General features: G+C 40.6%; 1 protein-coding gene across 1 annotated transcript in view; it reads left to right on the plus strand.

Annotated features, from left to right (window-relative positions):
* Nucleotides 1-22,534, plus strand: part of SLC6A11 (solute carrier family 6 member 11) — a 307,236-nt gene that overhangs the window by 76,428 nt on the left and 208,274 nt on the right. Inside the window, exon 6 of the mRNA XM_090021869.1 lies at nucleotides 12,521-12,653. Within this exon, the coding sequence (XP_089877995.1) occupies nucleotides 12,521-12,653 (133 nt within the window). The remainder of the gene's footprint in view (nucleotides 1-12,520; nucleotides 12,654-22,534) is intronic.

Here is a 22,534-nt window from a genome sequence, read left to right on the forward strand (position 1 = left end):
AGAGCATATTGTCTACATTAAGGCCTGCATGATCATTGAATATTTTTATTTATATAGCCATGAAAGTGACAAGTATAAAACAATAACTAATAAAACAAACAATGTGGGAACTTGACAAAAAGAGTTCCCAGAGCTGGCTGCCCAACTTATGCACCTATGGGACTCCCAGCAACAAATCTTAGACTGTTTGGAACAGATTTCTATCAAGTAAACATAGTTCCAAACCATTACTGGAATGGAGTGACCAGAATTATTAGAAATTGGCACTAAGACATGAGTATAAAGAAACACCATCTGCTTCTTTAGGGGCTATTGAATGCACTCAAGGTTTCTGGGACTTCTAGTCCGTGAGCTGGACTTGTGTATTTCTGGTCCTGCATCCTGTATTGAGCACAGGCTGTGTAAATGCTTCTTGCAATCTACATTTTATATGTTCAGTTTTCCCAGACAAGTTGAAAAGTAGTGATTCTTCATATTTGTATGTGTAGGTGTGCTGATATACATTTGGGCATGCTCAAGTATACTTTTTATAGTACTAAGGGTTGGGGTTTCTGTCTATGCTAGGAACTTTCTAACTGTTTGAAAAACGCAATACAATTTGACAGTGTTACAAAACAATTACATACCTTGGTAGAGGCTGATTTAGAGGACATTTTCATCACCAAATGTATCTTGATGCTGTTTTGTACCATGTTAAATAGCCAGGTGTTAAACATGATTTTATGTCAAAAACCTCATGTCCATTAGGGATCCAGTCTATTGCCAGAAGTCAGTGCAGATGAATCAGTTCCTAAGACAGGTTAACTGTAAGCAGAGGCAAAAAAGCAGCTGACCCACATTCAGCACTTGCTCAACTGCATCTCTGACAATATTCAATATGAGAAATTCAGAAATAAGTCATTTTCTTTTTGCCCATGGATCTATGTTTAGTGGAAGGAGGCAGAGGCTTCACTGAATTTTTCAGAACAGCTCAGGACTGGGACTGGCCATACAAGCTCTGGACAAGTCTAGAGTGCTTCCCTGTGAGGGGGGTGAGTGGGATGCCGCAAAGCCCCATGGGTTGCTGACAGAATGCAACCCAACTTGAATTGTGAGAGGGAATAGAATTGAGGGATCTGGTATGGATGTTCATTACAGTGCTCTGACCTTCAGTATTGAAGTCTGGTAGCACATCCATCTAGGGTCATCTTAGAGAAGGATCCACCATTTTTACAGTGCTCCCTGTGCCCTGACTGTCTGTTTGGTTATGGCTGTAGAGTACTTTCTGTGTGTTACACTTATTATACAGTAAGCGTCTATGTCACAGGATGGGGTCCTCAAAGATGGCCATGTTACCCCTAGGGCCCCTCGACCATGCCAATTTGGCCAGATGGGCACCTTCTAGTCTTGCCTGCTACATCTCGATTCATTTGTAATATAGGGAGGCTGCCTTCATGTCCTGTGGGACATGGTCCTGATGGATTTCCTTGAACCCCATGGGTCCCAGACCCCTTGTGGGTCCTGTTTCAAGACACATGTCCCAGGACACCCCAGCCTTATGGGCTATATGTGTGGCTCCAACCACCTCTTTACCATGCCCCAAGCCTCGCAGATGACACCGATGTTGTCCTGTCTAGGTCTTGCTGTAATTGGCCCCCCTTGTCCTCTCTCTGGGCTCTCCACAGCCCTGTCACTGTGTCTCACTGGCACCTGGGTCTGTGCATCCCAAATGCCACACCCTCTCTGTCACCAGAGTCATACTGCAGTGGGCCCCTAATGAGGCCTCCTCCTTCACCAAATAGTCTTACCTAAACCACCAGTGTTATAAACAGTAAACAAACATAAGCCCATGGGCTATAACATAATGCAAAAGACCAGGGTATGCTTTGCCCCTTTAAAAGCATTGAACTTCATCCCCAGCACTAAGTATTGAGTAGGCAAGGGTATCTGCAGAGCTCATGGAGCCCCCTGAGCTCTAGGTGTAGCATACCAGGCAATTGCAGCATCACTAGGAGACTCCTTCCCCCCTGGCTGCTAACAAGGAACTGCCATCCTGGCCTCTGCCCTTGGGGTTTATATATGAGCCAGGCCCTGCCCCTTCTGGTCAGCTGGCTGCTGGCAGGTGTGGGCCACCTAACTCGTTCTGGCTGCCCTGGTAACCAGCAGCTGGGGCTCCCAACTGACTGCTAGGGCTCTCTCCCTAGCAGTACCAGCCCTTAAAATGAGCAGGACACCTTAGCGCCCTGTGGCAGTCTGTACCTGGCCTAAATTAATACCCAGATCTTCCTACATGGCACACTGAGTTTACATTGGTTGAAGACCTGCCCCACCTATGTGGGGACAGCTGCCCCTAACACAGTGCTCGCAGAGAAAGCTAAATCACAGCTTACTTCAGCTCTGTTAGATGATTTTACTCTCTCTTGCTCTAGAACCATATAAGAAAATAGAAGGGTAAGAGAGAGGGATTGAAGGCGATTGCAGAGGGATGTGTGTCCAGATAGAAGAGGGGAGGCAAAAGGAGGCAGATTCGCTGGCTTTGTAATTTCCCAGAGAACAATACCAGGTTCCATGCAGCTCTAGTTTATATTGGAGCTAGGATCAAGGAGCTGTAATTATCTTTTCCTCCCCTCACTAGTTTCCAACCAATGTTTTAGAAAAAAAAACAAACCCTTCCTCTTGGCTGATATAAATTGAATGAAGAAAGAATATAAGCAGGTATAGGCTGAGGTTGCAGCCAGACTGAATTGAAGTTCTAGAAGAATAATGTCCAATCTTGAGTGTTTCCTTCTTTCAAAAACTGCCCCCGGTCCTGTTGCTTACTTTCTCAGTGGGACAGCTAAGGATCTGGAACTGGGGCAACGTCAGTTGTCACTGCTAGCTCCTATGTAAGATTTTCTGTGTTTTTTTCTCATATGTATTCTTTGTCTATTTTGTAGTTTATGGCATAATTATATGTAGTCTGCTTGTTGCTTCCTAAGGGGAAAAATATGTGTTTTGCTTAAACAAAAGAAAGACAAAACAAGGGACACTGTGCTCAGAAAGAAATTAATACTATTTTAATTGGTAGTAGTTTGAATTGTTCAGCAACGTATCTTTTTTAAGAAGAGAGGAACAGGCTACTCATACCAGTTCTATACATTTTTAACTTGTTCCTCATTTCTTCACAAATGCGACTGGCCAAGTTTTTAAAACTTATTGAGTGATTGAGGTGCTTCTGAGGATATTCAGGAAGTGCTGAACATCCATCCTTAGGAAAAAAAACATATTTTTTAAGGTATTGGTAAGTAGCTTGTTTTGTAAGTAGCTCATGTTAGTCTGAAGTCAGGCAGAAGTCAAGGTAACCGTGCACTTTATAGTCAAGTTGAGTGTCTCAAATAGCTTATTTTGAAGATCCTTATCTCAGTGCTATAGTCATTGCATGACTGGGATTTTGTTTGTAAAAAGAAATTAACCTTCAGGAAATGACAGCTTGGCCACAGAAATACAGAATAAGTGTAAATATAATTTGTTTTAAAAATATGATGGTAAAAATTCAGAATTAAAGAACAGTTTCATTTTTCATAGAATGATAAAAAAACAATAGGGCTGGAAGGAACCTCTGGAGGCCACATAGTCCAACCCCCTGCATGAGGAAGTATCATCCCTATCCAAACCATGCTCTACAAATCCTCATCTAACCGACTGATAAAACTACACAGTTAACCCTGGCATACGAGCACAAGCTGTAACACCTTAACTTGCCACAGGTAAAGTAGGGGGACAATGGTGGCCAATGTCCTGCTTCTGCAAAGGTTGTTTCTAGAATTTATAACTTTAAGACCCACATTTTTTTATGTTTGGAATAAACACAAACATAAGAAAAAATGGCAACATTAAACCAGTGTCATAAACCCAAAATCAGACTTCTGTTGCAGGGATGCTACATTCTCCTGATCCGTATAATTCCAGTCAGCAATCTTTGTTCTTCAGAGTGTGGTTGCCAAAAAAAGGACTATACACATGCAAAAACAACAAAATTAAGTCAGTGATTGTGTCTTGGTTGATCTGTTTTCTATATAAACGTTTTATGAAATTTGGGAGAGTCTTGAAAAAAAAAAGATTAGATGTCGAATCCTTTTGTATATGCTTCTGTTGATCCAAAGGGTCAAAATATTTCATTAAAATGAACAAGAGAGCATTTGAAACTTAAAGATGAGATATTTTAGTCAGGTCCAGGTAGCAGCAGTCCTCCATTATTTTAGAAATAATACAAAGTGAAACACTTAAAATATTATGTCAAGAAATAATATAAATAATATTAAAATATCAAAAACTAGAAAATAAAATGTTGACAAATTTTGAAATTCAAAACAAACTTGACATTTCAACATGAATTTTTGAATGAAAACATTTCAAAACAGTGCTGCAGGTGAATTTAATTTCATGGGGAATTTTAAGTACTTTTGTTTTTGCTATGAATTAGGGGAAAAAACCTGGGACTGTTGAAATTTCACATGAAACACAAATCCCACATTTTGAAAAGTTCTGGTCACATATTAAATCAGCTACAGAGAATATCTAAGAAGTATATTTCCCCCTCACAAAAAAGTAAGGGCTTTGTTTTGTTTTCATTGTTTTCTATTTCTTTATTTAAAAACTCATCAACCAGTACACTTATTTTACTCCTACAATGATGTTTATATATTACATCATCTGGATATCAATGTAAGTGTGTATTTTTGTGTCATTTTTGAAAGGACAAAGTATACTTTGTTTGTAACCAAGATGGTGTATACGTTTGTAACTTAGGTTTTTAGATCAATTTGTAGAGCATAAAATATTTCTTGCCCTCTACCATACATACCAGAATGTACTATTGAAAAGAAAGCTTTTAGGAAATGTATAGTCTGACTGACTATTTAATCAGTCTCTGTGATGACTTTTTAAAAAACATTTTGATAGGTTAGATTAGTAATTGGTTGTTTTGAATTTTGAGCTCTGTGTTCCTAACATTGTGTCCCTCTGGATGTATTTGATTTGGTTTCTGATGAAGTTGTCCATGTTCTTTTCGGATCCCTGAGACTCATGAATTGTTTTTCTTTTTTTTACTGGCAGTCTATAAGCTTTTTAGTGAAAACCAGACTTTTCTTTACTGAAAAACATTATTTAATAAAGCATTACTAAAGCATTCTGGTCATTGCTAAAAGACAATATTCATAAGTAACTTGGATTTGGTTTGTTATGCAGGCTGAAGATACGCAAGCTAAGTTTAAACAAGTTAGCTCAGCTACCAGGATAACACATAAATTACAGAAGTGTTGTTTTTTTTTAGCGTGCTTGAGTGAGGCTTAACACAAGGATTTTAGAAATGCATCTTGTTATATTTATAACTGCATCTTGGGTAATTATGCCATTAGTGTGGAACAGTAAACTTCAGCACATATCGCGCTGGAGTTCATTGCTCCTGGGCGGTGCATTTGAATGTGTGCCCAGGACCATAGCACACCGAACTGTGTCAGAGCAGCTCCAGCTGGCAGAGGTCTTGGCGAGAGGGGTTCAGCCTGCTAGTGCACAGCTGGTCCAATTCTGCTTAGTGTGCTGCGGAGGGTGGCTGAGGCACAAGAGTGCTACAGCATGGAGCTAGCCAACAGACAGCCCCTGCACTTTAGCATTCTTGTGCTCCAGCCAGCCCCGTCAGTGTCTACACATGCATTGCTGCACACTAAAGAACTCCACTGTAGGATAGTACTTGTATTGGGCAATACTAACCTATGATGTAGCTGTGCCTCTTAGGTACTTCTATAGGCCTATCTTTTATACAGTTTAAAACTAAATAAAGAAGAAGGTGAAGAGTTATATGTGAAAAAAGAGACCAAAGAGATGATAGTATTCACTGTCTAAAATGTGCAAACTCCTAGGTCCCATGTTATCTACTTATAATGAAAAGATTTGGCAAGGTTGGTGTAAGCAGAAGAACAAAGCAGGTGGAAAGAATTTAAAAAAGAGGGTATAGGAAGTTCTGGTCTATGGTGGATCCTGAAAGTAAGAGCTAACCATTCAATTTTGACACACAGTGAAATGGGAATAAATTACCTGACCCAAAATAGGAGCAAGAAGGTCAAAATGATGGGCAAGAAAAGTGATTTTAGCAATGATTTTATAGATGGACTGAAAAAAGGCCAGCTTAGCAGGCCATTTTGTTTTATGTTGCGTCTCTGTTTAGATGGACAACCAATAGATTTTCCAGTTTAATTTGCTAAGCCAAAAAATCAGAGAAAAAATTGTTTTGGATTGAGCCATAATGTATTTTTTTTCTTCAGTGAATTGAAAGAAAGATAAGTGTTTCAGGCTGTCCCAAGATACTTTGTTGAGCCTTTAAGTCTTCCCTTGAAATGTTAGGTCAGTTTTGAAGTTAGAAAATACTAAAATACTTCAGTATATCTGGCTGGATAAGTTTGTTGAATTGAACCTAAATTCATGAATAGCTTCATTCTCCCCAAAATTAAAATGTTAAATTAATTTGCTATCATATTTACCTGAATCCATGATGACCATGAATTTAAGATGACCTCTAAAGAATTTGATTCTATACATGGAAAATTTATAAATTTGTTCTAATTTTCCATATATAGAATCTAATTATTGGAGAATCATCGGAATTCACCCTTCCCCACTACTGCAGGTATGGGGGCCAGGCAGTGGGAGGGCAAAATTATCCAACGGCTCTCCAAACTATATAGTTGGTTCAGTAGAAGATATCACAAAAAAAAATCTTTTCCTCTCCTACAATTATGTGTTATATCAGAGAGATTTAGCATGTACTGTAGCTTAAGGAAGCATATTGTTTATTGTATTTTGCATATTGTATATATGAGGATCCTTAGTGAGAAAATTTCTAAACCTAAGCACATTAGTTCATTTAAGAGAATCCACTGTATGGCTCTTTTCACCCGGGACTGTTCTAGGTGAATGTTTGATGTTACTAGCTGGATGTGTTAGAGTTACTTCCCCCTCAAGCCTAGGGAAGCAGAAGTTCTGCTAGTGGGCCAGTCCACCCTTTTTGCTGGCAATTATGTTTCTTGAGGGGCTCTGTATGGAGGAAATGAGCAATATAGTTTAGTATCACACATGTCCATCTCTTTTCCATGAAAATGTATGTGTTAAATGCACTTCAGAGTCATTTCCCCCTTTTGCATCACTATTTTAGGTTGCACTTTTGTCATGAGGAAACTTTCCAGCAGCTGTAATCCAAATCATGGGGATTTTAGAACTAGCTTTCCCTGTCTCTCCGTCTGTCACACAAGCCCCTGTGATTTGTGAGGCTAAGCTCCCTTTCAGCCTAGTTATTCCAAGCTTCCAGTGTATTTATTCACAGTGCAGCATATATTTGGTCATGGCTTGGGCAGCCAGTCATGTTTCCCTTCTCTCTTTGGCTAGCAAAAGAGAACAGGGTGGTGATATATAAGATGATGCTTTATGTTTCCAAGTGGATTAGAATGCAAGGGTGGAAGTAGTTCATCACATCTCACAGCTCCTTCAGTTGGGAAATACATACTGTAACTGGGGCTCAAACTCCTGTTACTTGTCAGCAAAGCAAGAGGACTAACTGGTTGGTAAAAAGTACAGAGGGCAGCCTGTAGGCTGGTAGGCAGGCAGGCTATAGAGCTGTAAGCCTGAAGATAGACAGTTAGCAGTACCTGGGCCCTCACAAATTGTATGCAAGGATATGCATGGGGAGGGGGTCAGGCAACCAGAAGTAGGAGTCAATGGGTATATAGGCCTGGCTCTTGAGAGAGAAGTAGCTCTGCAAGGATAGTCTTATGTAGAGATAAGTCACATATTTATTATTTCAAGTTTTGAGTCATAGGAGTGGCTAAAGGGAGTAGGGAGAGAACCATGCATTCCAATGGGGAGAGACTAGAGAGAGGCAGATAGAACTGGTACCTGGAACCAGCCAGACAGCCTTTTTCAGGATCAGAGCTAAGAGACCTGAGCTAAGAGACTGGGCTGCACTGACTACCCACTGATGAGTTGGGTGGAGTGAAGAACGTCACAGTGCACTCCAGTATTATGAGGGCAGCCTTCCAAACTTAATTTCTAGCAAGATGTGGCAGGCAGTATCAGGATGGTACCCTGAGAGAGACAAGGTTAGTGGTTGCTAGGGCATGCCACAGCCTCCATGAGCGGCATGTCCTGTAACACATACTATAAACTGTTTTTTTCTTGTACTATCAACCTTTTTTATAGTGATGGATCAATGACCTAATTTTTACTTCCAATATGTTGATAACTTCAAAACATTTCCTCTGTTTTCATATTTGATTGTATCCTCTCAATGATAAAAATGTACCAATCATAAAAGTCCTCTTCTTTTCATTTCTATTTTTCTGTGGTTTTGAGAATACCAACAAGTCTTTTGGATTTTTTATTGAGGCCTATTGTTACCTGCTGTTATTCCTTCTTGGCTGGCTTTTTCTGCCATCCAGGAAGTTAGTGTCGGAAGATGCTTTACAGAATGACCCTAACTATGGAGGTATGTTAGAGAACATGGTAGCGAACCTCAGTCTATCAAAAAAATGAAACAAATGCTGTAAGGGCTTGCCCTTACCATGGCCAAAGCACCATAACAAGCAGCAGCAGAACTGAACTTGGGTCACTTTGAAGTTGTAAAAGCAGCTATAACATTAGTGGTATAGTAGAGGCTGGTGAGAGTCAAGGCAGGACTTTTTTTTCTCCTCCATCATGGCACCAGATCCAGCTCCTGGATCCAGCATTCTATTCTCTATCTACAGAGGGACATGACATGGGGCAAAACACTAGGTGGAAAAGACAGTAGGCTGCATAAAACTCCTCATAGCACCCATCTGCACCCAAAATGTAGTGTCAGTAATATCTCTCCACTGCATAACAGGCATTCATGATAGCACCTTATGCAGTTATTCCTGTAACTTAAATTACAGCTGTCTGTGCTGTGGTGCTGAAGGTTCTGTATTCACACAGAATGTATGTTACCTGTTGCAGTTGTAATTTGATTTTACTCCTTTTCCCTTAAGAAATCCTGTAGGGAATTATATTTGGAATAAAATTATAATGAAACAAAGTGTTAATCTGTCTGTACAATCTTATTGTTTCCTCTTGTATGTAGGCTGTATGACAGTTTCTAATCAGATGACCACATACTACCAGTTTCATGGGATTTGTGTTGGATGCAGAAGGAAGAAAAACTGAGGTTGAATGGACAAATGGTAATTCTGGCATTCCCTACCTTTTGTGTAGTTGCCTGCAACCTAACAATTTTACATTGTAAATTTTATAATATAATTATAGTATAAAATTGATAAGTTGCAGGCAACTACACAAAAAGTAGGGAATGCCAGAATTACTGTTCGTCCATGCATCCCCAGTTCTTTTTCCTTCTGCATCCAACATGTCCCATGAAAATGGTAGTATGTGATCATCTTATTAGAGACTGTATAAATTTTGCATTACAGAAGTGTTTCCAAAATAGCATAGTTTGAGAAAGCACAGCGAATGATAATGAAAAAAAAAAACCAGAATAGTACATTGTATATAGTATTTTTAATTAGAGGATATCAGAGTACTTTTAAACCTTAGTTAACTAATCTTCATAATGCCTCTGAGAGACAGCCTAGTACATGCCTTTTAAGTCTGAGTTTGTAGAGATTATTGAATGCAGATTCCCAAGGAAGCTTTCTGTAATAAAAGAGGGATGTTTTAAGCCTGGAAATGAAGGCTATACATAGTGGAGCAAAAGTAGAAAAACCTGGAGAACCAACAAATCCACCCTTCCCTACTTAGCAGGTTTGACCTAAATATGCATTAACTTGTTTCTCTATTAGGTCAACACAGTTCTCTACTGCAATTATCACATTGCAAAAACCCATGCAGTTTGTGTTTCTAGCACCCATGTAGACTTAATTAAAGGTAGAAAAAGACCTAAATGGTTGAGAATAATTATTCTATATATAATTTGCCATCTAGGTACATGGCTGATTACTCGCTATTAGGAGTTTAGAGTTCACTGAGTGCTTCTGTGTCTCTGTTATTAATACAAAATGCCATTTTAAATCAACGTCAACTACTGACTTCAGACACTTACTAAAAGTTAGCCCTTCACTGCTTGGTAAATTTAGCTTCCTTAAGAAAAGTCTTTATATTCCCTATAGATTCTCTGTTAATTTAATAAGAAGTTGAAAACTTTTGAAGGAATTCATTAAATGGATGGGTCTTACATAATTCTTGTTTCTACTTCTAAATTCTTCTTCACTACAATATAGTGTCATCTTTTATTTATAGCAGAACAAAAAAAAACTGACAGGGAATTTATTTGTAAACTCATTGTTTATTTGCAACTACAAATCAAAGTGCAGAAGAGGGCTATTTTATGCGCAGTTAGGAAAGCAATGTTAAAATAAGGAAGATTGTTCCTCTCATTAAAACACAGTCCTGATATTCAGGAGATTCAGGAGGCACAATTTAAATGCCTCGCATGTACACTAAAATCTCTGTTATCCAGCACTTCGCCACCCAGAATACCTTATTAACCAGAATTTCAGAGCCACGCTGCACTGCTTTGCCTCCTGCTGTGTTGCAGAAAACGGTGGAACACACATGGCGCCACACCACTTTGCCTTCTGCTGCACCATTTTCCTGTCTGCTGCACCACTTCTGAGGGTAGATGCGCACGGTACCTGAGTGTGTGCAAGTAAAATTCCTGATAACTGGAATTTTTAAATAACTGGTGCCACCCATTCCCCACTCAAGCCAGATAACAGATTTTACTGCACTTTCTATGCAAATTTAACTCATTTGATTTTTGTACTTCGGTTCCCCTATGAAATGGGCATAACATTACTGCTTTTTTCAAACACTTTTTATGCCTAGCCTATTGAAATTTTAAGTATGGGGCGGGGGGGCAAAAATTCCCTCTAATTGTGTAATCATGCAATTTATGGTATATTGAAACCCTGATCTCAGCTGAATATTGAAAAAACCTCTAGGTTGTATGATAGTTAGAAACCAGTGCCATTTTTTTCCCCAGGGAATGGTAAATTTGATGAAAAAATTGAATTCAGGAGGACCAAAAACTGTTAGTGTAAGAGTGAAGTTGCAGCTGTGATGGTCCAAAAATGATTTTAGAGGCAAGGTGACCTAGCAAAAAAATTCTTGCATCTGAAAGCTTGTCAAACTGTATCCCAATTACATAGTTGGTCCAATAAAAACTATCACCCTAAGAAATCATATAATTCAGAAACTATTAGTGAATTCGAGTGATATATTAGGAATAATTTTTGCCAATAAAAACAAGGACATTTTTAAAAAGGTTCAAACACTTTATAACAACATTTTCCAAAAGAGAAATTTCAGTTTGAAAAGTCTAAATGTTTTTAAATTGGAAATTTAATTTTGTAAGTGTCATATACATAAAAATCAATATGTTAAAAAGGACAAATAATTAACCTGCTGTTCAGATGTTTCATATTGGTCCAATGAGATAAGTCAAACAAAACTGACATTTTTCTTGAAAAAAAATTAAACAATTTGCTTTAGATCAGTTTTTTAAAATAGTTTTGCTTCACCCTCAGAACCAAAAACCCACCATCTGCACAAGTCTAGCTATATATGTGAAATAATAAGAACAATTCACTACTGATTCTCAACCTCTCTTTTTCATCATAGTGCATTCCAAGTAGGCAGTTCCCATTGCTGTGTTGTATCACTGCAAACTTTGGGGGCAGACAGACATTCACTTCCCTGCTCTAACTCATGGTAGTTTACATAAAGCACCATGAGTTACAGCACCACCCCCTCAATCCAACAGATGTTCATCTGTTGGGTCAGGGGGAATCAAGCTTGCATGCACTGGGCCTCTTGGCCAGCAGGTAGGAGCACCCCAGCAGCCTTCTTGCTGCCCCCCTCTCCCAGATCCAGGGCTGTCAGCAGGGGGAGGGGGAAACAGAGGGAGCTGGCTGGAGTTGGCGGGGAGTAGAACAGAGCCCCCACATCTTGTGCCCTCCCCCCACCCCCTGCCAGGTATCCCAGCTGGGGAACTGGAGAGAGCCAGGACAGGCCCATGAGGTGAGGGGGCTCTGTTCTACCCTGCCCCACCTCAAGCTCAGGTTTGGCAAAGCTGAGAAGGAGAAGTGAGCGGCACCGAGCTGTTGGCTTACCCAACCTGAGGTGGAGGGCGAGGGAACAGAGCCCTCTTGCCTCATTAGCCCAGCCCAGCATACCCCCAGCCAGGGTGCAAAAGTGTGTGAAGCCCAACATGCAGAAAATTAACTCTAGGAAACAGTTTCCTGTAGGCACTCTAAAGCAGAGCACCCACATCTAATACCTCATTTGAAGAGGGTTAATTATCCGTGCTATCAACTACTTAAAAAACACTGCAGCCATGCATGTGTGTCACAGCATAACTATAGAGCACTTTCCTGAGCATACGCAAACAATTTAAGTTGTGTAAGCACCCTTACTTTTACTCTTTTAGTCCAACACTTGTTTTGCTAAGATTCTAGTATTTCACTATCATATTTTTTTGAAGACGCAGGGTATTAGCCATATCAGATGGAATTGAACATATTGGGAATCTTCGCTGGGAATTGGCATTGTGTCTCCTTGCTGCTTGGACTATCTGCTACTTCTGCATTTGGAAAGGAACCAAGTCAACTGGAAAGGTAAGAGTAAAATTCCATGTGTCATGTGATGTAAAAGATGTCTTGCAGTCTCCCACTATAAATGAAAACTAGAGCTATTTAACATAGAGAGAAGAAAAGTGAGAAGATTCTATCATACTCTAAGAAGAAAGCATTTAAATGTTTTAGGATTTATTCCCTCTTAAGTTGCACGGCGGCCTGCCATTTACATTTGTCTAAATCAAAATGGTATTTACATTTGTCTAAATCGAAAGACATCTGTCTTTTACTGCTATAAATGCCTATATTAGATGGAAGACATGGAGAATCAGTTCCATTTTGTTTAGAAAGTTGTGGTGGACATGATGTTCAAGTTATGTTTTCTCCTATACATTGTATTCTTTATAAAACTAGATAGATATAGTTCCTTGTTGTTATATTCATGGATACATTCTGAAATTGAGGCATACATGACTTGTGCTGATTTTAGTGATGGTAGGGTAACATCCAATGTCTGAATTTGTTTATAAATTCCAAGTTTTATGATCCCTCATGACAGCAGCCAAAATATACAAGGACACCCACAGAAATTAGAAATATAGCCATGCTTAGAAATATAATATTACGCCAAAACAAAATTAAGCTGGAAAAGTGCAGACTAATAAAAATCCACAAGATTGATATGCAGTAAGACAGATGAATGTCAAAACCATTGAAAAGTAATGATGGTCAGCAAATTAGATAAGGGCTTACAAAACTGAATCATGGAGATGCTGTAAAATAGCTGCTGCTTGTTTTTCTTCTTTTCCCTAGCAGCTACATATAGGAATGGGTGGAATCCAATAAAAGCAGATCCAGGGGGGTAAAGTGGTACAGTCACACTATTGCTTGGATTTTTGACCCACACAAAACTAATTGCCTGGAGAAGCAATGGTTGCATTTCTTTTTACTTTGTGCTGAGGGATTCAATTGACTTCATGACACGGGCTACATCATTCCTGTTGGTGTTCTTCATTTTATAAGTGTTAATGACCCTGTCTCCCTTTTAATAATCTTGATGTTCCACTAACTAAGCTATCCTTTCCTTGACAGTGTTGCTGTCTGTCAGTTACTCCTGGTGTCTCCTCCTATTTCACCTCCCTGAAGACTGTTTTTTAGTACTTTTCAAAATTCAAGATTAAAGACCAGCACAAATAGTAGCGGTACAAATTTATGCCTCTACTTTGTGCCGCAGTGCAAGGGAGTCCCAAAGCAAACCTTGCCCTGAAAACGGCTGATCCACAAGTAGTCAGGTTTTCCTCTCCTTCTATTTCTTTCTCCATTATCAAAGAGTCCATGACATTCCCACCAAAAACTTTACTGAAATCTATGTCTTTTAGAAACTGGTAATCATAAAATGGTGCATTTCATCAAGAATGTTCCAGTGAGCTCTAATTTACATGTTGGTTTTATTGATATACATTATTTACTATTTTAATATTAAAATTAATTGAAACATTTCAATTAGCTGAAATCACAGCTTTAGGAATGTTTGTTCTGCTGGAAACTGCACTTCCAGCTTTTATTCCAATTCAGAGGGGAAAAAAATAAATATTGGAATTTCCCCTCACACAGAAATTTTGATTTCTAAACTCCTCTCTAGACATAAAACTACACTGATCTATGTAACCTGAGGATCTGACTCAGAGGGTAATTACCCAGTATTTTGTTAGTATATCTGGTGTGGAAAGAAATTATTTCTCTTTGAGAGGCAGGGAAAAGAAGTAGTGAAGTTAGTTTGAAATAGCTGCATAGCTTTAAAATAATACTAAGACATTTAAAATAGGCCTGTGCAAAGCTTCGGTCACTGATTTGATTTGGCCTGATTCGGTGGCCGAATCTCCAAATTGGAATTGAATCAGGAGACCTTTTAATCTTGCCGAATCAAATCAGAACCCTCCGAATCAATTCGGAGAGTTCAGAAAGATTAGACGATTCAGACATAGGCACAGCTTTAAATGTTTTTTTCTATATACCTCAAGCTACCAATTAGCTCATGAATGCTGAGATGCTGGGGTGGATGGAGCATCCCACAGGAGTGTGGGGGGCTCACCAGTGTGCTTGGCAGCAGACCTGAAAGTAGACCAGAAGCATTTCTGGTCCACTTCCGGGTCCACTGGGGACCACATTGGGGCCCCCCCTCCACTCCCCAGCTTGGTGATTGGTGCCTCCTGGGTCTGGGAGGGCACCTGGGGTCCCCCCACAGCTGATTGCTGAACGGGGGGGGTTCGGGGTGGGGGGCCTGATGTGCTCGGTGGCGGACCTGGAAGTGGACCAGAAGTACTTCAGCATTCATGAGCCATGCCTGGTACCTCAAGGTATGTAAAAAAAAAATTTAAAGCTATGTCTATGGCCGAATTGCTGATTCTCTGAATCAGCACTGAATCTTCAGATTCGGATTTGGCCGAATTGAATCGGGACAGTGATCCGAATCTGCAAATCGAATCACTGTCTCTGATTTGGGCCAAATCTGAATCTGAAATGAATATGGCCCATTTCACACGCCCCTAATTTAAAAGGCAAACAAACACAACTTGTTTTGTTTTATAGGTGATGCATTACTTGTAAGACAACTCAGTGGTGTGTTACATGTTCCCAAGAATCTGGGGCACCAATGAGCATATCTTATCCTGAAACCAATGCCCATGCTTATTAACAAAAATCTTGAACTTATTAAAATGCTATTATATTATATATAAAAACTGCAGAACACCTAACTCTAGTCTAAACCTGGCTACACTATACAGTGCATACAAAGCATGCTTCACTGTTCTGCAAGTCCTTTGCCATGCAGTCTCTGCATGCAGTGAGATCATACATTCTCATGTTATAATAAAAAGCAGTAATTCTGAAAGACAGTTGAAAGAATCCTTAAATCACCCCAAAAAGGGAAGCTTCCTTACTTAGAGAGTGAAAATACATCAGTAATCTAGAGAAGACAGAGGAGGGAAAAAAATACTGTTAAATGTATAAATGGTTCTTGACATTCAGACGACCGAACAGCCATTTCAGGTTAACTGAAACAGTTTGAAAAATCAAACTGCCAATATTTCCAGTCAATTTTTTTTAAATGCAAAAGCTAAAATATTTCAACATGTTCTAATTAAAAATAATGTTTTTGAATGAATGTTTATTTATAAATTTAGATATTTTTAAAATAAGTGGATAAAAAAGTTTGAAAACAAAATGGAGCATCATATTTCAGGCAAACAAAATATTCCATTCATTCTGAAATGATTATTTTTAGTTATTAATTTGTTTCCCCAAGAAGAATCAACACGAAGTACTTTTAAGCATACCTGATTTTTTATTAAGATTTTCAGTTTGTCATCGGAATAAATCACCATATTTTTTTTACATACCAGACTCCCCCAATATCAAACAAACCTTTTTTTGGGGGGGAAGGCAGAATTACAGCCACGCAAAGAAAAGTCAGAACCTAATCTTCAGCTCACTTTTCTGTTCAGGCAGAAGTTAGTTTTAACCCTTTCACAGATGAACTGCAGCAGCTCTTGGCACATTAATCCCTGCATATTAGTTCTTATTTTAAAGTCCACTTAGTTAAAAATAGCTCCCTATTCTTTCCAAAATGTTTGTTGATAGTAATTATGAAAACCTCGATATTCATGGATATATGTATCCAATTAATTTTTAGTCTTTTTTTCTTGACCTCAATAACTTCAGGTAGCAGTAAATTTCTTGGTTTAATTATATGATATAAACACATATTTCCTTTATCAAATTGGAATTTCCTTCTTAATTTGATTGAATATCACTTTGTTTTTGTTACATGATAGGTAGATCAAAAGTTACTAATTTACCATCTTTTTATCATTTATTGCTTTTATCTCCTTGCTGAGTTAACCCATTCCAATATTTTCAATCTCTCCTTAACTAGAGTTTTTTCAGGGCTTTGATTTTCTTGTCACCCTGCCCTAAATTACGCACAATTCTGCTTTGCTTTTTTTGAGATGAGGTAACTGCACTCCATTCTCTATGCCTACTAGAATATTGTTTGCTTCTTTTTAAACAACTGTTGCACACTGAGCAGTGGTACTCATTGAGCTGTGTCAATGAAATTGAATAAAAAATGGTGTGCCTAGTATAAATTAGTTCACCTGAGGAGGTACACTAACTTAAATGGAGATTGGTTTAACTCAGTGTGGGAAAGGGTTAACCCAAATGCCTGCAGCTGTTTGCAGCACAGCCCTGGGGCTGAGAAAACCTAGGCGCTCACCCCAGCTCCAGGGCTACACTGTTCCCACCCCCATGATCCCCTTGAATCTGCTCCCATTGACTTGCCAGCTCCCCCCCAACCCACCGCAGACCTGTCAGCCCTCCCTGATCCTGCCTACCACTCCTTTTACCATGAGTTACTTGCAAATGGTTGCATGTGTCATTCCCAGTGTATGTTTAAGAGGCTTAAAATAAGCTGAATGAATATAGATCAGGTGCAGCAAATGGCTGTATGCACTGGTGTGGCTAGGGTACCTGTACAAGAAACAAAATATCCCAATACCCTAAGCCTTCCTTCACCAAAAGGAAACTTGAACCTGTGTCTCTGTCACTTCTAGCACAGTACTCCAGCCAACCAGGGAACATGCTTGGCATTATCCAGTTGTTTTTCCAGTACCCTTTTTTGAAGCTGGCCCTGTTGATAGGCAAGAAAAAGATGTATGCTGGGACATACATGGGGTCAGGAGAAAAATAAATTAAAAGAAGTAATAGGAAGGAAAGCTACTGCTTAAAACTGATTCTAGGATAAAAATTAGGCTTGGTTACTGGATCTAATTTAGACATTTCTTCTTCATAGACAACAGCTGTATAGAGGTGGCCCCTACTGAGTGGCCACACTGGGATGGGGCCCATGTGCCGCACACTCAGCAAGTGCCTTACTCTTCCGCTCTCAAATCTCATCCGCCATGACTGGTGTAGTTCAAGGGAGATAATACCTGACTAGCACAAGAGTGTGCTGAGGTCAGTGTGGGTCAATGCCAGGGCTTCTGTGGGGCTCCTTCCTTCCCTTCCCCTCACCCCTTTCCACTCAGGGTGCTAGTTGGCGCCAAGTAAGTGCATCCAGTTGCTGTGTGTGGCCGCCTTGCCAGTAGGCAGAAAATGAAGCTACAGTTTTCAGGAGTTGGCATGGTTCTAGCCTCAATTGCTAGATCCAGTCATCAGTTCTGAGGTCTGTCAGGCATGGCCCACATAAGGAGGCAAATAAATTAATAATAACTGAAATGGCTGGGCCACAGGCTCTTCTCTGGCCCTATGGGCATGCCAGCCATCTTGCTTTAGGCAATGCCAGTCTCATAGGGGTTACCCTCTGCTACCTCAGTTTGTATGGGCCTGCCAGTCCCCACCAGATGCTTGGGGTAATGTGGAGCCAGGGATGTCACAAACCCCGACTTAGACCCTAGTGGTACCTGGTCACTGCATCATCAGTTCAGAGGGTTTTGGAGTTCCAGGTCTCAGCCAGGTATCCACTGTCTGTGGTGTGTGCCAACCACCCGCATCCCAGAGTATGTGGCTTGGTGGATCCCCAGCTACGTCTATAGAAATTATTGTGTAAGGAAATTTGGGAAATTTTCCTCAACTGCTGCATCTATTAGTTCTTTCAATACTTTTGATGAAACTCGTAGAATATAGGGCCTGATATAAAATCTGTTCAAGACTCCCACTGACTTAAATGGGCTAGAAAACAGAAGTATAGTTAAGTGATACAAGAAGAAGAGACTTCCAACTGGAAGAAGGGACTTCCATTTTAGAGTTTATTTTTTACAGATATTAACACCATCTTAATTTATTTTCCTCCTTTTATTTTGTTCGCTGATCGCTAGCTCTTTTCTCTGTTTTTGGTTTTTTGTTATTCTAAGTATAAGACTCAAAAATGAAAATGGCACAAATGTGATTTCAAATTATTAAATACCTATAAAAACAACCAACAAATCTTTGATTTCTACAAAGCAGTAAACAAATGCACTAAAATTTTTTTCCAATGTGTTCACTGCATGGGCTGCAGAGAGCAAGATGGGCAGCATCAATAACTGTGTTCCACGGTTTGTCCTAGGGAATGATTGACATAATTCTTTATGAAATCTCTTAATGCTCTCTGTTTGGAGAAATCATCAGAGCTGGTAGAAAACTGCTTTAGGGCTGAGATACTGTTTTCATGAATTTTAAAGGAACAGAAAGAATGTGTCTTCAAAACTATGGTCAGGTTTTTGCCAATTACAATTGAGCATAAAGTTAATGCAAATATTCAAAATTTCCCAGTTTTAAGCATTGAAATAAAAATGTATTGTTGTATACCTTTGATATATGAGATTACCTGAAGCTCTGAGCATCAAAAAACGTACATGACCAGTGGGGTCCTGACTTGTGACTTTTGACAGGTAGACTGATGTGGGTCAAAGAAGACTCCACCTGTCCTCTTTGAAGCCCATAACTTAACAAACTTAAATGGAAAGTTCTTCTCTGTTGTTTTGTTCTTCCTATGTAAGTTTTGATTGAATTCTGTACTGGACTGGCAAAACAGAGTACAGGTTTTCCTTGCTTTATCCGGGTTCCGTATATGTGAAGTTGCTCTTATGTGATTACCCCTTTTTATACCAAAAATTTATTATTTATGAGGTAAATTCACTCTTATGCAATTGATGTGGTAGAATCCTGAAGTCAGCTGCTTTGTGTGGTGCATTGTGGGAGCGACACACACCAAAATATAATCTTGTGTGTGGATCTGTGCTCCTCATTTGTTGTCTGTCACACGTGTTTCTGTAGTTGCTGCCATCATTATGATGGTGACTTGTGCTTGTGTGTACTGTCTGCTGTTGGTGAGTACCAAAATTGTCTTGTAAAAGCGATTGAAATGGGTCCTGGGTCAGTACAGTTGAGGTCTTGGAACCTATCCCTACTTGTTACATTGTAAAGTGCGTTCCCTTTATGCGAATTCGAGTTCTGCATTGTTTTCCAGGAACACATGTACAGCATAAAGCAAGGGAAACCTATACTCCATGTTAACCTCTTCTCATGAAATTTCATGACCATGTGGTAGTAGCAGAAATCTCACAAAGGATCTCCTGTTCTTCTTGGTTTGGCAGCATTATTTTACAAGTATCTGAACATTTAACAGTTTATTGAGTCTGAATTTAAACTCTGAACCATGTGGCCATCTCCTCTCCACTGTTTTGAGTTTTCTGAAGTTCATCACTATCATGATCCTTGAGAAGTGCATATTCATTTTGTGATCCCTCTCCATTTTGCTTGTTTTTATATAATTATGCACCACAGATTCATAGATTGTAAGGCTGGAAGCGACCTTGGAAGGTCATCGGGTCCTGACCCCTGCACCAAGCAGGAAAGACAGCTGGGGCCAGGTGAACCCAGCAAGGTGACCATCCAGCCTCCTCTTGAAGATTTCCAGGGTAGGTGATTGCACCACCTCTGGAGGGAGCTTATTCAACAGCCTGGACACCCTATTTCTGAAGTAGTTTTTCCTAATGTTAAGCCTGAGACTTCCAGGAGTTTGTGACCATTACTCCTAGTTTTCCCCAAGAGTGCCCTGGTGAACAGTTGTTCACCGAGCCCTTGATGTACAACTCTGATGAGGTGGTAAGCTGCTACTCAGTCCCCTCTCAGCCTTCTTTTTATAGGCTGAAGAGTCTCAGATCCCTCAGCTTTTCCTTGTATGACTTGCTTCACAAGTCTCTGATCATATGGGTGGTCCTTCTCTGGACTTTCTCAAACTTTACCATGTCCTTGTTAAAGTGCAGCACCCAGAACTGGATGTAGTACTTGAGCTGCAGTCTCACCAATGCCAACTAGAGTGGGAGTATCACTTCTCTGGTTTTGCTGGAGATGCATTGATTGATGCATGCCAGGGTATTGTTACCTCTGCTGGCTACAGTGTTGCACTGCTGGCTCATGTTCAGACTGTAGTCTATTATAACCCCAAAGTGTTTTTTATTCATAGTGCTGGTCAGGTTGGCATTGCCAAGCTTGTAGGTATGAAGGGGATTGTTTGTCCCCAGGTGGAGGACGTTACATTTGTTGACATTGAACTTCATCTGGTTCTGGTCTGCCCAACTTGCAAGCCTATCTAGGTCTGCCTGTATCTGCAAACTATCTTCAAGCATGACCATGCTTCCCCATAACTTGGTGTTGTTCATGAACTTGGCCAGTGAGCTCTTCATCCCCACATCCAAAACATTGATGAAGATGTTGAATAGTACTGGACCAAGCACTGATCCCTGCAGGACAGCACTGGCCACTTTGTGCCAAGATGACAGATCCATTCAAGAAAACTCTCTGGGTCCTACCGCACAGCCAGCTTCCCACCCACCTGACTGTCTTGCAGTTAAGCTCATAGTCTTCCAATTTTTTCATGAGAACATTGTGGGATACCAGATCAAAAGCTTTTTAGAAGTCGAGGTATATAATGTCAACCTCCTCTCTCTTATCCAGGTGGCAAATCACCTGATTGTAAAAGGAGATGAAGTTGGTAAGACAAGACCTATCATTCAGAATCCTACCTTCTGCAAACGTAACCTTAATGAATTTTTCCAGGATTTTCTCTAGGATAGAAGTTAGGCTAATTGTTCTATAGTTACTAGAGCTGTGCAAAACAGCACCATTCCATTTTGACTTCCATTTCACCATTTCAAAGGGACAGTGTTTCATTTCGCTGTTTCAAAGCACTATTCGGTTTCATTTAGCCAAAACTACTTCTCTGTTTCAATGCTTTGCTCATAGGCTATAATAGGGAATCAGGAAAATGCCTATAACTTTAACATTTCTTTCCTGGCATGGGACAGTGAATCCCCCTCTTCCATGTCCCCCCACCTCCGCCCTTCTGCCTCCCTGACTCTGTTCACACGCACCTCCATCCAATGATCCAAGGTTTTGCTGCCGCAAAGACTGACACTCTCCTCCACCCTTGGGTCACACATGGGGGCCAGCACATGGACTGTACTGGACTGCAAGGGATCAAGCTGTTTCCTGATGCCGTCCTTCAGCTGCCTCACCAGTGCCTGCACGTCTGTTGACAAGTGGCTTGCCCGGCTTGCCCCGTCCAGGAACACTGATCCCCTGGAACTTCTCCATTTGGTTCTGAAGTTCTCTCATTACAGGAATCACCACAAAGTTGGCATTGTGGACTGCCTTGACCATATTGGCCCCACTGTCAGTGATCATGAACCCATGGGTGAGCTTGCCCTGCCCAATGAGCCACCCATGCACCAAGTGCTTCATGGCACCCATGATCTTTGTTGCCATGTGGGACTCATGCATCACCTCGACTTGAAGGAGAGTTCACTGATGGCTTGACTGGTCACACCAGTGCCCTGTGAGGGAGAGGTATGCGTGATCCCCACCCTGGCTGCTCCTGATGTCTGAGGTGAAGTGTAAGGCCACCTGCGGACCTGCCATATGCAGCTCCTCCCTCAAGTACTCCCTGCATGCCTCATAGAGGGAGGACACCATCATCCTGCTGAAGGTGATGCATATGGGCACTTGGTATGATGAGGCCATGCACACCGTGAGTCACCTGAACCCTGGCTGCTCAACTAAGGAGAAGGGCTGTCCATTCATAGCAAGTACTTCCCTAATACTCTGGGTGATCTTGCTTGCCTTTGCAACATGCACCCCTTTCTGTCCACCTTTTCTCCACAGTTCCAAGGTGGGGAAACAGGGGCTTTGGAGCAAGAGGGGGACTTCTTTTTGGGCATGCTTCCACTGGTGCCAGGCTGAGGAGGAGCAAGGGCAAGAGGGTGGTGCCTGTGGAGACATATCAGCACCCCCGTGGTGCTCATGTGTTTCATTCCCTTGCCCCGGCTGGTTTTGGCTCAACAGTGCAGGCAGATAGCATATGTGGGATCATTGGCCAGCTC

This window comes from Crocodylus siamensis, chromosome 11 (assembly GCF_052110815.1).
Source record: "Crocodylus siamensis isolate JL-2025a chromosome 11, ASM5211081v1, whole genome shotgun sequence".
NCBI lineage: Eukaryota > Metazoa > Chordata > Crocodylia > Crocodylidae > Crocodylus > Crocodylus siamensis.